Raw genomic sequence first — 14874 nt, 5'->3', positions numbered from 1 at the left:
ACTCAAGTCTCAAGGCGTCCTCAATTCGATCACCATGTCAGCTCAGAGACGTATCGCTGTGATCCTAGGTGTCGGTCCCGGTCTGTGAGTGATGGTTAGAATGGTATCTTGTTGTGTCTGTCTCGATCTTATGGACCGTATCTACATGAGCCGGGATCAATCTGCGGGAGACAGGGCATCCTGCTGATCCTCTTTACCAATCCGCAATTGCCAGCTCCGCATCCATCGCCAAAACACTCTCCCCCACCCACTCCCTCCTCCTCCTATCCCGATCACTGCCCAACTCCCTCCCCTCGCTCAACCTCCCGTCGTCCATCCCCCGATCCAACATCCTCGCACTCTCATCCGACGGGTCCTCCGCCTCCCTCGAAACAGCGTTTGAGAAGCTCAAGGAGACGTGGCCCGATGCGAGGGTGGACGTGGGGGTGTATAACGTGAATGAGAAGTTTGAGATGAAAGGGTTTTTGGAGAAGACCGAGGAGGATCTCAGGAGGAGTTTGGAGGGTGGTGTGTGAGTTGGAGTGTCTTCTTGTTTTCTACTCGTATTCGAAACAATCGTGTTCTACTTTCTACTTTCGAAGTTGAGCGATCGGATGAGAGACTGCATTTGAGATCGCATAGATCGACCCGCTTGGAAATACGAAATGAGTGTTGACCGACGACTGACGACACTTTGTGCACAGCATCGGCGCATGGAACTTGTCCTCGCTCCTCCTCCCCCTTTTCCTCTCCAACTCCCCCGACACCACCACCGGATCCCGCGGCACCCTCCTCTTCACAGGGGCGACCATGTCCCTCCGCGCCGGCGCCTCGTTCACCAACCTCGCTTCGGGGATGTTCGCCCGTCGAGCCCTCTCCCAATCCCTCGCGCGCGAGTTTGGTCCCAAGGGCGTACACGTCAGTCATGTGATCATCGACGGGATCATAGATACCGAGAGAGTCAAGGGAATGATGGGTGACGATCAAGACGGGAAGAGGATGAAGCCGGATGAGATTGCTGAGAGTTACAAGTTCTTGGTGGAGCAGAAGAGGAGTGCGTGGACTCAAGAGTTGGATCTTAGGTGAGCGGCTCTCCTGCAGCAACTCCTTCTTTCCTCTGATCAAACGTCCACCTGTCGCATGGTGAGAAAAGTCCTTGCTGATGGTGAACACCTGCTTCCAGACCCGATGTCGAGAAATGGTAGTACTCCAAGAGCATTGAGTGAACCAGGCTCTCCCCCTTTTGTTTTTAGCCAGACAGCAAATCGGATGTAGCGCTTCGAAAAGAACCGAAGTGTATTCTCAGCATGAGCGGCTTGGAATTCCTCCCGAGCACACGCAGCGTTGTCTGTGAAATAGTTGGCCTGTTCAAGCATATCAAGCCTGAAAGATACATCTTTTTGTTCGACCCATACTATAAACAACGATATATGCAAAACCCCAAATGCGCCCAGAAAAGTCAACCCAAACCCTGCACCCTGTCGTCCATAGTCCCAATTCCACTTCCGTAATCTGTTTCGAGGCTGGTAATCATATACACACTAGGATTCACTCTCCCTCCGCCTCAGTGTTGCCCTATAGTAGTCCTCACTTCCCTGAGGTGGGCCTTCTCTTCTCCCTCATTGCCGCCTCTGCTCTCGCTCTCAATTCGTCTGCACCCATATCCACATGAACCCCACTCAACCCGCTTGCTCTACCCCTCGTGGGCTCCAACGACGTATAAGGCAATCCTCCACCACTACCTCCCTTTCCTGTTGCTCCCCTATTCGGTCTGTCTCGGACAGCTGCGGGAGAAGGTTCGGGCATTGGCATCGGTCTATAGTCCGGAGGGAGTTCGATGACATTGGCTCCGGATTCAGGTAACTGGATATGAACGTCGGCACCCCCTCCATCGGAATGTACAACATACACGTTTCGTGATCTGCGATTTAGGGAAGAAGGCGAACTCGGCTCATCATCTGCCCTATCCGAAGGACGATTGGCGGAAGTGTTGAGAGAGTCAGGTCTCGATGCTGAGGAAGCAGCGTTTGTCATACGAACAGGAGTGATACTGGCAGTACTTCTTCTTGCAGGGTTTCGAATTTGCCCAGAAGAAGCTGATGGCCACGATAGATCTTGGATGTGACCTGGAGAGTTTCCAGCGGATTTCAGTGAAGAACGATCACTGGTACTCCTTGGTCGACCACGAGGTGGTGTCGGTCTGAAATCTTCTAACCCTATATTATCTCGATAAGAGCTCCTACCGCTGTCACCCGCCCGATCATACGGATTCGTATAACCCGTCGTATCAAAGCTCTGGGAAGCAGCTGGCATAGGAGGTCTTGACAACACCCCATCATACGATATGGTACGCTTGTGAGGTGGTGGGGCCGGGTACGCTGACGAAGGGTCAGGGACAAGGGGATCGTAGAGTGTGGCGGGAGTATCAAAGTCCGCTTGGGGTGACTGATCGGTGTAGGCTTGAGGTTTGCCGTAGACGGAACCGGAAGACGTCCGGTAAGAGCCAGGTCGGGGGTCATCGTAAAGATTGGCGGTGGAATCGCTCTGCAAGCCATATCAGAAGTCAGCCGAACTTTCATCGACAGAAAGAAACAGAGCTCACTCTCAGTCGACTGCGATTCCGCCTCCCAAAGTACCACATCAGAGTCGCTGCTCCTAACGCCCCCGCGACGAAAGCACCACCGATACCGCCAGCCAGTGCTCCGATCCCATAGCCTTGGACATCCCTCTGGACACTCTTCTCGCCAGTTGCCACGGCTAAACAGGACAAGTCCTCGGCGTCTCCCGAATGTAATGGTCCGTAAGCCCAACTGTTCCCTGCTGAATCGTACATCCCAACCATGAATGCTTGACCGTGGGTGAGACGGACCGTGTAGTTCATCGGAGATTTGGTAGTCGAGGTGATGTTGACTGGTGGATGAGCGGCTGGAGCAATGAGCAGCGTGTAAGGTGGTGTACCGTTCTTGGGAGTGAACTGGAGGTCAGAGCCTGGAACAAATTCATCAGCGGACGACAGGGTGATATCCATTGTGACACTCACATGCTGCGGGCCAAGCGTTGATCGCTACTTCTCCTGACAGACCGCTCACATCCACGTCGAGAGTCTCGTTCAAAGGCGGTACCCAGGACTCGAGGACGTCAGATCTACGACAGGTTGACGAGGGAGTTGCATAGGCGTCCTGGGTGTTGGCACTTGGCACAACGGTGTGCAGGTCCTGCGGAATGTAGAACGTCAATCGGTCTACCGTCTCACCTATATGGGACCAGAAGGGAGGAGGTGGAAGCAAGAGGTCGAATGTCGCACCAAGATTACAAGAACAGGTACTCACCTGACATCCTCCAGAAACTCCATTCGCACTCCAAATACACCCTATGAATTGAGTCCCGTTCCCCCACGGGTGTTGTATCTCCTGGGTGTGACTCAAATCACCCACTCCCACACTTGCCGAATAAGTCCTCTCATAGGCCATACCCGACCCATCGACCAACTGTTCATGAACGAGCAGGACCATCGTATACGGTGCTCTCGGATCGGAAGTCTTCGCGTTCGTCGTCGTCAGCTGGGTTAGGGTGAGAGGATCAGGACATGTTGGTGTGATGGGCAGGACGAGATTCGAGGTGGTGTAGGAGAAGAGAAAGGCCTGGATCTGATCGCCCGTGTTTGGTGTGGATGTCTCGGCGAGTGTGGGAGATACACAGAAGGTGAGGTTGAGTATGAGAATCAGGATGGCAACGAGTCGGCGCATCGTTCGATGTACGAGTCGAAGTCAACCAGGGCGGATTTTTTTTTGTTTCGATTCCCAATCAAGTTGATATATATCACGCTGGTCTCGCATGAACCGCTAACGAAGCTAGTGAGTCGCCTTTCCTCTCACACACATGTGCAAAAGAATCGAGAACGAGAGCCTGGAAAAGATGGGCAGCGGTGCGAAAACCGAGGGGAGCACGACGCCGTCTACCCGACAGCAGACTAATCCCCATGTAAACGCGAGTCTGAACGTCACGATGGGACCGAGAATTAGCGGTGTAAGAGAGGATGTTCGATCGCGACGAAGCGATGCATGATGGCTTTGGGATCCAGGATCATGACATCAGGTGGTGTAGTAGTGAGCGGTGTGCACTGGCTGGAACCGCTCTATTGTGAGTGAGCCAAGACATTTATGCTGTCTACTGTGAGCTGAGTGGTGGTATCATGCCTTGGGACTCATCACGGATGGATGAGTCATTCCGTCCTTTCCTTTCGCGATCAATAGAAAGAAGACGATCTACCCGTTTTTGTGCTAGTCATCCCTGTTTGCCATTACCGTTCCGTCTGTCTCCCTTGCTTCGTCCGTCTCCACCTGGATGATCAGTCATTGTTCGGATCAAGAGGGAGAATCGCGGCGGATGACTCGGCGGGTGACAAAGACGAGGTTTTGGCAGGCGTTCTCATCGGAGGCGTTCTCATCCGATCTACTTGCACAAGGCACCGGAGCATTACAACCTTAAAGGGTGAATGAGAGGTTGGATGTTTAATGCTTAGAGTGTATTCCCTGACACCGGCATCCCACGTGGTTTCCGCCACTCCCCGTCCCACACAGCGTCAACGTCACCGAAATGCGGTTCAATCACTCACCACTGCTCACTCGCGAGACGCTCCGACCTTTTTTAGTGTGTGAAGGTAGGATATATAACTATCGACCTCCATCTGCTTTCATCTCTTCCTCTCAACAGTACCCCCCCCCCTCTCTAATACAACATACAATGTCCGAGAAAATCGAATTCGCAACCTATGTCGTCGAACGACTCAAGCAGAGTGGTGTCAAGCAGGTAAGTGCGGGATCGACAACAGGTCAAAAGGACGTCGTAGCTGATGTCTCTCCGTTCTCTCGATGTAGGTGTTTGGAGTGCCAGGTGTGTTTATCTCCCCTATCTCTCTAACAGCGATGAGGAGCTCGCTGACCGATTGCTCTCTTGGAGACAGGCGATTTCAACCTTGAGTGAGCTCTCACACGTCAACTCATCTCCGGCATCGAGCTGATCGACTTACGTAGACTCCTCGATTACATCGAGAAAGACCCCGAAATTCAATGGGTCGGAAATGCCAACGAGCTGAACGCTGTGAGTGAATGGATGATCTCGATCTTTCCGCCATCATGTCCACTGTTGCGACCTGCGTTGACCGATCGATTCGTGTGGTTGTCCAGGCATACGCTGCCGACGGTTATGCCCGAGTCAAGGGTACTCTCGCAGTCATCATCACCACTTTTGGTGTAGGAGAGCTCTCTGCGCTCTGGTAGGTTCGGAACCGTTCTACTGGGGGACTACAGATTCACTGACGCTGACGCTTGCTTTCCAGTGGTATCGCCGGCGCTCTCGCTGAGCGTGTCCCCGTGCTCCACATCGTCGGTGCACCCAGCACTTCCTTGCAGGTACGTTTCTCTGTTCCCGTTCAGCCATCCCTTGCGCTCCATTACTGTCGCCGGCGCTGACTTGCAAACCTTCAGGCCAAGGAATCACTGCTCCACCACACTCTCAACCTTCCCAACTCCTTTACAACCTTCTCTACCATGTCTGCACCTCTTTCCTGCTCGCAAGCATTACTCAACACAATTGCACCCAAGACAGACACCACTTGGACCGAAGCTTTCGACAAGACTCTCCAGGATGTTCTGGAGCAATGTCGACCCGGTTACGTAGAGATCCCTACCGATGCTATACACGCCAAGGTCTCCTCTGCAGGACTGAAGGACAAACTTGTGAGCGACTTGGACACCTGTGGTCCACGCCCATATTATACAGCCCAGCTAATTCCCTCTTCAGCCTCACCCTCACTCCGCTCCTCCCCCTGAGTCGACCGCCACTTCACTCCCCGTCGCCGGGACTGGCGGTAAGGCTCCAAACGCACTGTCTCAAGCAACTAGCACCGAAGTCCCCAGCGCCCCAGCCTCCGATGAGGTTACTGCCCACGTTGTGGAAGACATCGCTGCCAGATTCCAGCAGGCGAAGAAGCCTGTTGTACTCGTCGACGCCTGTGCAGGTCGATTCGGTATGGCTGGAGAAGTCAGGAAGCTCGTCGAGGGCAGTGGTATCAGAGTTTTCGAGAGTGAGCGCGACGACCTTTGGCTCTCATTATGAAGTTGGCTGACAGGAAGTGATTGCAGCTCCTATGGGTAAGAGTCTTATGGACGAGCACCACCCGTTATTCGGAGGTTGTTACGCTGGAGCCAACTCTCTCCCTGCGGTGAAGGAGGAAGTCGAGAGTGCCGATTTCGTCCTTTACGTTGGAGCTTTGAAGAGTGATTTCAAGTGAGCCACCTCTCTTCATGATTTTCGCATTTCCACTGACAGGCTATCCAGCTCTGGATCTTTCTCCGTCAATATTGACCCAAAGATTACTATCGAGCTCCACTCTTTCACCACCAACATCGGCTACGCGTCTTACCCCACTACCGATATCCGACACGTTCTCCCTGCTCTTGTTCCCGCATTCAAGAAGGTCGCGTCGTCTCGTGCGGCTGAGCCTTCTGAGGGCGAGTCGGTCAAGGAGAAGCTTGAGACAGGAGTTGTCGAAGGCATTGTTCCAAAGCCTGAAAGTGACGAGATCAAGCATGCTTGGTTGTGGCCCAGGATGGGCAAGTGGTTCGCCGACACCGGTGAGTAGGGAGAATATTCAACTGAACAAGACGAGGGAGTCTGACTTCTTTCTGTGACTAGATGTCATCATCACGGAGACCGGTACCTCCTCCTTCGGTCTCACCAACGTGTTACTCCCTTCGCACTCCACTTACATCGCCCAGATTTTGTGGGGTGCCATCGGATGGTCTGTCGGAGCTTGTCTTGGTGCAGCAATGGCTGCTGTCGAGCAGGACAAGAACCGACGAACAGTGTTGTTCGTTGGAGACGGTAGTTTGCAGTTGGTGAGTCGCTGCATTTCATCGCTCGCGGTTTCCTTCGGGTACTGCCTGACCCACTTGCTTGTGGCGACTTCTACTGACATGTATCCGTACAGACCATCCAAGAGATCGGCACAATGCTTCGACGAGACGTCCACCCCTACCTGTTCGTCCTGAATAACGACGGATACGAGATCGAGCGACAAATCCACGGTTGGACCGCCGCTTACAACGACATCCAACTCTACGACCATCAGCTCATCCTCCCCATGTTGGCGGGCAAAAAGTGCAAGACCCCATACCAGAGCTATGCGGTTCACACTCCTGAGGAGTTGAATGCATTGCTCGAGGACAAGGAGTTCAACGTCCCTGACAGATTGAGGCTGATCGAACTCTACATGCCAAGAGGTGACGCTCCTGAAGGTCTTGTTCGACAGGCCAAGTTGACTGCTGAGGCAAACGCTAGAGTTTGAGCGATTCCAAGAGAATGCTTTCATCTAAGTGATGGATCCCAAACGCGGACGCTTGCTGTGACAATCATAGAGAAAGGAAGGAAGAAGTCATTACTACGCAAAAATACCCGAATGCATGTGCTCGCGTCTATAGCTAGCTACATGGGGTCCAGTGTATTGATCCGGACAAGTTGCCGAGTTGGACTTGAGGGCAGGACCGAACTTTCGACGTCCGTGAGATGTTGCTGTACATCGAGTAGAGTCCAACCTGAGCGTTGACAGCGAGCCTTGACCGTAGCCGTAAGCTATCGGTATGAGGTTGGAAGACGGGCCAGTCCTGACTTGCACTACCGGTGCCCACGCCTTGAGTCACTCTCATGTGACGAACCCTACTCATCGGGAACGTCTGCCGGTTTCTTGATTCCCTTTGATAACTTATAGTATACGACTGTGGAATCTGGCGTGACGATAGCGAGATACAATGTCTCCCTATCGATCCTTGATTCCGAGTCGCTGGTCTTTTCTACTACCCGATCGTTTTCTCCAGCCTCCGCTTCGTCGTCCTTCTCGTCCTTTGACAGATCCGGGTGAGATTCTCCCATATTCGTCTTCGAGTTCGATCTCGATCTCAGTTCATCCAACGTCGGTGCTAAAGCCGGTATGATCTCGGGTAGATTTTCAATGTCAAGTCTGGAGAGTTGGGAGAAGATTGATTTGAGTGAGGACGGATGGAGTGAAGTGGTGTGGATCGGTGTTGGGACAACAGCTCGGACGGGGTCCTACAACCCCACAGATAAAGGTATCAGCGTTGTTCGTTCAGAGGACTGAATTGTCGTTTTGATGCGATGAAGTTGGGACTTGCCTCTTTGCGTCTATGACCAAGGAGGACGACCCATCCTTCCAATTGGAGGATCCGGATGTCGATCCATCCTACAGCTATGGATGATGCGAGCACGATCAGCCCTCGGCAATAGGGCATTACCACAAGGAGGGGAGGGAGAGCGACAATGAGGGCATCATCAGGTGTTGAGACGACGAATGCACTTACACAACGAGATGTCATACAGAGACGTCAGTAGTGGTCCGGCTTGGAGTGGGTATCTCTCGAGGATGGGTACGAGGAAAGCTGGAGGTCTGGACATGATCTCTTGCGGACACAGGTCAGTGTTCTCGTCGGGGTCTCTGAAAAATAGCCGTTCGAAGTGATTGTTCTCTTGTGCAGATGTGTCTCATACAGTGGCAAAATCAACAAAAATGAAAGGCCCCAGTAACTTACTGCCTTGAAACACCTCCACGCTTCGACTCTGCACGAAAAACTAACGCCGCTATTGCCGCCACTCACTCGGTTCATCCCATCTCCATCTCCCATCTCCCATCTCACTATCCCTTTCTTCCTCTTCTCGTGTTCACCCCCTTCTGCATCACAAACGCCTGTCCTCTCACACAAAACGATGGCAGAAGAAGAAGAAGTAGAAGTAGACTGGGGAATCGATGAGCCGGTAGATGAATGGCGTGGAGCTGGCCGAGTCGGTGACGGTGACGACGACGATGTCATCTCGTTGGACGGTATCGAGGTGGATGGAGAAGGAGCGGGTGGTGGCGCTGGTGGTGAGTGCTCTGCGCGTCTCAGTCCCAAATCCTGTCCATCACATCTTTGAGGTCGGATGCCTGATGCGCTTCCTGCTTCGTCACCCTCCCGCCATCCGCAGCAGAATCGCACACCGCTCGTCGATCCTCTTCACCGCGCAAACCACCAACGGGTCCGAGCACCACCAACACGAATGGTAAAACCCTTCCGACCGGTCCGTCAGTCAGCAAAAACCCTCCCACAGGTCCCAGACGAAGCACTTCGCGTCCTACCGGACATCGGACTACTCCTCTAGGTCCCAAGCGCGACTCCAGCTCTTCTTTGTCCGCAACCAAGCAAACGGGGCCTGCTGATGCTGCGAGTGCGTCCGCCGGATCTGAAACGGCGAATGCAGAACGTTCCGACAACCAGGCGAGTTTTCATCCAGCTCCACTTCGAGAATTATACACTGGTGGTGTAATCCTCCGTGATGACAGGACCAAATTTTGACATTCGACCTTTCTCTTGCTTCTCCATACTATAGGCATCTACGACGACCGCGACGAACGGAACGGACAATAGTCAAGCTACTGAAGAAGCTCGACCAGCTTCGCCGCCTCTACCACCAGGATGGACCTCGGTCATGTCCAAGTCTCACAAGAGACCTTTCTACTATCACAAGGAGACCAATACGACGGTCTGGGATAGACCAGAAGCGACAACTATAAGCGGTGTTTCAGAACCGAAATCCCCTCAACTTGCAGAGAGCGGTGGTACAGTCCAATCAGCAGAGAGCACTAAGCAAGAAGACAGTCAAGTGAACAGAGGATTGGAGCCTGCTTCCGCTCCTGTTCCTCCTTCTGAATTGGACGGGGAAAAGAAAAAGATTCCTACAGGTCCTGCGGCAGCTTCTGCTTCTGCCCCTAAAACAGCGAATGTGGACAGCGCAGCTCCTACTGCTGCTGCTACCGATTCTGTCGCAACAGCTTACGCAGCCCGTAAAGGTAGAAGCGGGAATACAGCACCTCCCTCAGGTCCATCAAGGCTTGACAATGATAGGCGAAGACAAAGGACCCCGCCTTCGTCAAGAAACGGTAACGCAAGAGATGACGATTATAACGGTTCGAAGAGGTTCAAATCGGATGACAGCGGGAGAAGAGCAAATGTTCCCCCTCCGGACAATGATTACAGAAGTACGTTATTGTTCTTATTCGAGTTTGGCACAGCGTGGAGATTGGCCGCGATCGTCCTCCATCGAACACATCTATGCTCAAGCCGGGGGTATGCTTCCGCGAAATTCTTCCTCGTCGAGGATTGGGATGTCGGGTGGATCCCTCTGTCGACCTGCCCGTGTTGCTGTCCGATCGACACATATGCGCGATCGTGGTCATCTCCCCGTGCGGTGCTGTAATACAGAATCTGAACGCCCAGCTTACGTTTGCCTCGAACTTCCTTCTCCTTTCGCGTTGCTTCGTGCCATATAGGACAACGCAGTCCACCTCGTCCGATACCACCTCAAGGACCTCGCTTCTCGGTGCACGATAGAAAGGCGGACGCTCCTCGCCGTTCGCCTCCCAGTCGATCTCGACCTCTCGATGAACCGCGCGAGAGAGGTATCGATGGACCTCCTCGATTCGCCAGCAACGCTGTAAGTAAGAGCAGCAAGCCATACTTGATTTTGACTGATCCTCAATGCTCAGAATCGGGGTCCACCTCCTCGATCTCCTCCTCGGGGCGCACTGCCTGCCCCAGCTCAACCGAGGGTCGTGCAAGGACCCAACAGTGCTCCTCTCACGAACAATCGCTGGGGTGCTCATGGTGGAAACGCTTCAGGAATCAGTACTACTCCTGTTGACAACTCCACTAATCGCACGTTAGGTTCCGCTCAGACCATAAATAGCAAGTCCACTGAGACGTCCGCTGCACTTCGAGAAAGGACCAAGGAGATACAGGAGGCAATGAAGCGATTGAAGGAGGAAGAAGCCAGACTACTCAAATTGGAGGAGGAGGAGGAGAAAAAACGCCGCGAAGACGAAGAGAAAAGGGCTGAGGAAAAGAGAGAGAGGGAGAAAGAAATCTTGAGGAAGAGAGATGACGAAGACCGCAGGCGTTGGGAAGAATCTAGGAGGATGATTCGGCCTCAAGAACCGCACCGAGGCGATCGATCACCCCTACGAGATGCCTCTGTTCCGGGCGTGCTAGGTCGTGGAGATTCTTATCGACCGGTCGTCGACGGACCAGACAACAGATCTGGCCCTCCTCCATTCAGCTCTCGACTTGATCCAGCTCCGAGACCGCGTGATCGCGATCGAGACGTTGATAGGGGCAGAGACTGGGGACGCGACAGGCGGCCACTCTCGCCACCTCCTCCTCACCTTCGTCGCGCTTCTCCCATCCGACGACCTCTTTCACCCATGAGGCGACCTCTTTCTCCCATCCGACGACCTTTGTCGCCCGTTCGACGGCCTTTGTCCCCTATGAGACGGCCGTTATCGCCTCCACCTCGTGATTTCTCGCCACCTCTCCGACTTGCACGCAGACCGTCACCACCCCGAGGCGGCCCTGGCTCCCGTCCACCTTCTCCGCCCAGGAGAGGCGGGGGAGATTCATACTATCCTTCGTCTGAAGTCCCTCCTCAGAACCTATCATCTCGATTGGGTGCAAGGATCAGAGGTGGTCCCGACCAAATGGCAATCCCGATGTCCATGGTGAGTTGCTGGTCTAGTCTTCCCTCCCTCATATGAAAGAATCCCGCCTTACGTCAAGGACAGGATCGAGACAGGAGACGAGACTCGCCTCGCGACCTACCGCCTCCACCAAGGAGGGGCGATGATAGTAGACTCCCACCAAGACCTTTGGCAGACAGGATGTCTATGGATGATGGAGACCGGAGGTGGGGCAGGCGTTGATGTGCAAAGCATGGCATAGCAAGATGAAAAGCACATGGCAGAGGTGCGAAGGAAAGACGGGTGAATAAAAGTATTCTATATCACGCTCGTGTTAGTATGCCAATTGTGGATTTTTAATCTAGTTCGCACAGTTTACATTCAATCACTAAGAGGATCATTGATCTTGCTGCAACAGACTTGAAATTGAACGTTCCCATGACCATCGAAACAGGGGGCGGAACAGAGGTACGAAAATGACAATCGGGAGGATCTGGCATAACCGGTCATATGGTGTATAGAAAGACTACGAGCTAGTTTACTTGTTGATCATGGATATCGTTATCGTCCTTCCGTTCATAGCTCATATCGTAGAGAGACAGCTCTTGCTTTCTTTCTTTCTCGCTCGGCTTACCGCCTATTCTGTCTATGATCGTCGCTCGAGAAGCTCACTACACTCTCATTTCCCATCGTCCCGCCCATATGGTTGGATCTCGTCGCCTCCGTCTCGAAATACCGTGCACCAACAGACCCGCTCGCATCACTGTCCCTTCGGGCCATGTCGAAACTCGCCCTGGGGTTCGTCGGGTCATATAACGATACACCTCTCGTACTTCCCGGTGTGGCTGCTCCGCTACCTCCCCCACCGCTGTTGGTGTACCGGGGGTTGGCAACGTTGCTATAAGGCGGGGCGAGGGATGAGGCGCTGTGCGAGATGGATCCCGGTCGAGAGGTAGGCACGGACAACGACGCATTGTCGTATTCTGGTCCGAGGGGTAAAGCAACAGACGATCGATTGACCGCTTCGGCTGCTACGTTGGGTCCATATTGAGCTGCGATTTGGCTATCACACAACGAGTCAGCGATCCTTCCATCTCACACCTTGTGCATCAGACACCGCCCAACTCACCTCGCATACTCGTCCATGATCACCGCCATACTGCCCAAATCCAACCTGTATCTCTTCGGGGTCAAACCCTTTCCGAATCGATAAGTGATGTGGTTTGAGCACAACAACGCCGCGAGGATGATAAGGAGATGCGCGGGGACAAGTGCGAACGAGATAGCATACCAGATGCCGAGGACGCGTCGCTCCAGATGGAGGTATCGGGATTTGCAACCCGGGAAGTTGGATCGGGCGTAACACAATGGCGAGACGGTAGCTTCCACGAAGGGCGAGTAGTAGCCACAGCATCGGAGCTAGATAGAGGTTACACTGTTAGTCAAATGGCCCCACGACAAATAGTAAGGCTTGGTGGTTGACCAAAAGGCCACACGATCAAGTAATTGGAAGGCCATTTGGGCAGAGGCCAGAACCCGTATGGAACAAGCGACGACACTCACAGCATCTTGAATTCTCAATCTCCCTTGCGCTCCTAGATTTCTCGACCATTGCGAGTTGATCTTTCCTTCCAGATTGAAGGTCCTCTGCTTGTACGTCATGTAACCGGGAGTGACCATAAGACCGAAACAGATCCATAAGAGGAGAGTGTAAACGGCCAAGAAGGCTCGATTGTTCAATAAGATACCGGCGTAACCGATCAACGAGGTGAGGACGATGAGGGTCGCGGCGATGGTGGAGACTATGATGAAGAGGTGTCAATCAGCATCGGTTGACGGAGTGGAAAGCAGATTCAGGAGAAGCAGCGCCTTTTGCTGGAATACCGAACCGAGCACTCACTAATGAGCTCAGTTCTGTTACCAACTCGAATGACGTCGGATTGGTAAAAGACGTTGAGCCAGACCAAGATGGCAGATACAAGGGATGCCATTCCATATGCGATGAGCTGGGGTATGGGAGGGGGAAGATTAGCAAGGCTTCCAATCATGGTCAAGTTCTCGCCGACAGTTAATTTTCAGCCGAAGGTAGGGTAACAACGGCTCAAACTTCCTGCAGCTTACAGCTGTCGACATTCCCCGCTCGTATGGTCACTCCGTCTTCCGTTCACCACGACCAAAGCCATCAAGTGTTTGACGGATCACACTCACCACAGTATTGGCCACAAACAACACCCATTTGAACCTATTCCATCTCAGTTTCGGCTTGTTCTTCCTCTTCAACCCCCCCTTCCCCAACTGGAACACCACCCCTTCATCATCATCCACCGTGCCCACCTCGCCCATCCGCGACGCGTTCTTCGCGAACGCATCTCTGCCTCCACCCTGCTTCGTCGTCCTCCGATGGGCGTGATCGCCCGGTGCGTGAAGTCTTGTGAATTTCGCAGGGACATAGTTGAGCGATAATGACGATGGTCTTTGGTTCTTCAAGAGTGAAGAATCTTTGTCGCCTTTATCACCACCACCACCACCTCCTCCACCAAGAAAGGAAAGTGATGATCTTCTAGAGGATAGGTTCGACCCTCCTCCCCCCTCTCGACCACCTGCACCAGGTCCGGAGGAATCGTTGTTACCGGATGGTACGAACGGCGCTACGGGTGGGACTAGATCGTCGTCATTCCTATAACGGACGACTTCAGGGACGTTATTGCCCCCACTACCATGATTGTTCGAACTCATGTTGTCGGAATAAGTAGGACTGGAAGCTCGATATCGATCCCCTCCCCCTCCTCCTCCTCCTCCTCCGTTGTACTGTGTCGACGTGGGTGATGAAGCGAGAGGTTGGAGTAATGATGCCGAATGGGACAATCGTCGATGATTACCTGACGAGGAGGAAGACGATGCTCCGGGTCGAGGGATGGGGAGAGCCAGACGTGTGGTGAGGTTGTTCAATAGACGTGATCTCCTATTGGGTCCGTTGTCAGATGACATGACGAGGAGGGGTGGGAGAGAGACGTGCGCGATCACGGAGTGGGAGAAGGCGATGCGGTCGGATTTTGAGATGAGATGAGGGAGGTAGATCGGAGTTTCAGGATGCGTCGTTCACGACTGGGTCAAAAGTACGAAGTGAATGCCAAGGGGAAGCGGTACCACCACCACCACCACAGCTGGTATATGCAGGATGGAGTCGTCCAAGTGTGGATGCGGACGTGTCACGATAACGCCTGTGCGAGAAGAGCAAAAGAGGGTGAAAGTGAATGCATCAATTGCTGTGCAGATGATGATGACCCATTGAACGCGGGACAAAAGGAAAGAAAAAGGTCGCAACCTTGTTCGAT

The 14874-nt window shown here is 53.3% G+C and overlaps 6 protein-coding genes across 6 annotated transcripts; 3 read left to right on the top strand and 3 right to left on the bottom strand.

Annotated features, from left to right (window-relative positions):
• Positions 1–34: 34 nt before the first annotated feature.
• IAR55_005280 (uncharacterized protein) lies at positions 35–1184 on the top strand (the record flags this gene model as incomplete). The annotated part of the gene is made up of 4 exons (XM_066948372.1): positions 35–84; positions 215–511; positions 684–1061; positions 1163–1184. 4 exons carry the CDS (start codon positions 35–37, stop codon positions 1182–1184), a joined length of 747 nt encoding a protein of 248 aa, XP_066800940.1.
• Positions 1185–1566: 382 nt separating this feature from the next.
• Positions 1567–3725, bottom strand: IAR55_005279 (uncharacterized protein; the record flags this gene model as incomplete). The annotated part of the gene is made up of 4 exons (XM_066948371.1): positions 1567–2523; positions 2582–2967; positions 3020–3194; positions 3309–3725. The coding sequence occupies 4 exons, from the start codon at positions 3723–3725 to the stop codon at positions 1567–1569; spliced, it is 1935 nt and encodes a 644-aa protein (XP_066800939.1).
• Positions 3726–4722: 997 nt separating this feature from the next.
• IAR55_005278 (uncharacterized protein) lies at positions 4723–7327 on the top strand (the record flags this gene model as incomplete). The annotated part of the gene is made up of 12 exons (XM_066948370.1): positions 4723–4788; positions 4857–4872; positions 4943–4958; positions 5013–5079; positions 5166–5254; positions 5318–5390; positions 5466–5717; positions 5782–6064; positions 6123–6267; positions 6310–6614; positions 6676–6878; positions 6971–7327. 12 exons carry the CDS (start codon positions 4723–4725, stop codon positions 7325–7327), a joined length of 1872 nt encoding a protein of 623 aa, XP_066800938.1.
• Positions 7328–7695: 368 nt separating this feature from the next.
• On the bottom strand, positions 7696–8448 carry IAR55_005277 (uncharacterized protein; the record flags this gene model as incomplete). Its single annotated transcript, XM_066948369.1, has 3 exons — positions 7696–8085; positions 8169–8242; positions 8355–8448. The coding sequence occupies 3 exons, from the start codon at positions 8446–8448 to the stop codon at positions 7696–7698; spliced, it is 558 nt and encodes a 185-aa protein (XP_066800937.1).
• Positions 8449–8757: 309 nt separating this feature from the next.
• IAR55_005276 (uncharacterized protein) lies at positions 8758–11782 on the top strand (the record flags this gene model as incomplete). The annotated part of the gene is made up of 6 exons (XM_066948368.1): positions 8758–8914; positions 9016–9350; positions 9418–10066; positions 10358–10521; positions 10574–11581; positions 11645–11782. 6 exons carry the CDS (start codon positions 8758–8760, stop codon positions 11780–11782), a joined length of 2451 nt encoding a protein of 816 aa, XP_066800936.1.
• Positions 11783–12169: 387 nt separating this feature from the next.
• On the bottom strand, positions 12170–14527 carry IAR55_005275 (uncharacterized protein; the record flags this gene model as incomplete). The annotated part of the gene is made up of 6 exons (XM_066948367.1): positions 12170–12602; positions 12669–12958; positions 13103–13341; positions 13440–13545; positions 13748–14118; positions 14170–14527. 6 exons carry the CDS (start codon positions 14525–14527, stop codon positions 12170–12172), a joined length of 1797 nt encoding a protein of 598 aa, XP_066800935.1.
• Between the last annotated feature and the right edge of the window lie 347 nt (positions 14528–14874).

Source organism: Kwoniella newhampshirensis, chromosome 11 (genome assembly GCF_039105145.1).
Source record: "Kwoniella newhampshirensis strain CBS 13917 chromosome 11, whole genome shotgun sequence".
Taxonomy (NCBI): domain Eukaryota; kingdom Fungi; phylum Basidiomycota; class Tremellomycetes; order Tremellales; family Cryptococcaceae; genus Kwoniella; species Kwoniella newhampshirensis.
The sequence above is the reverse complement of the archived record's forward strand: the minus strand, read 5'-3'. Positions and strand labels throughout refer to the sequence as shown.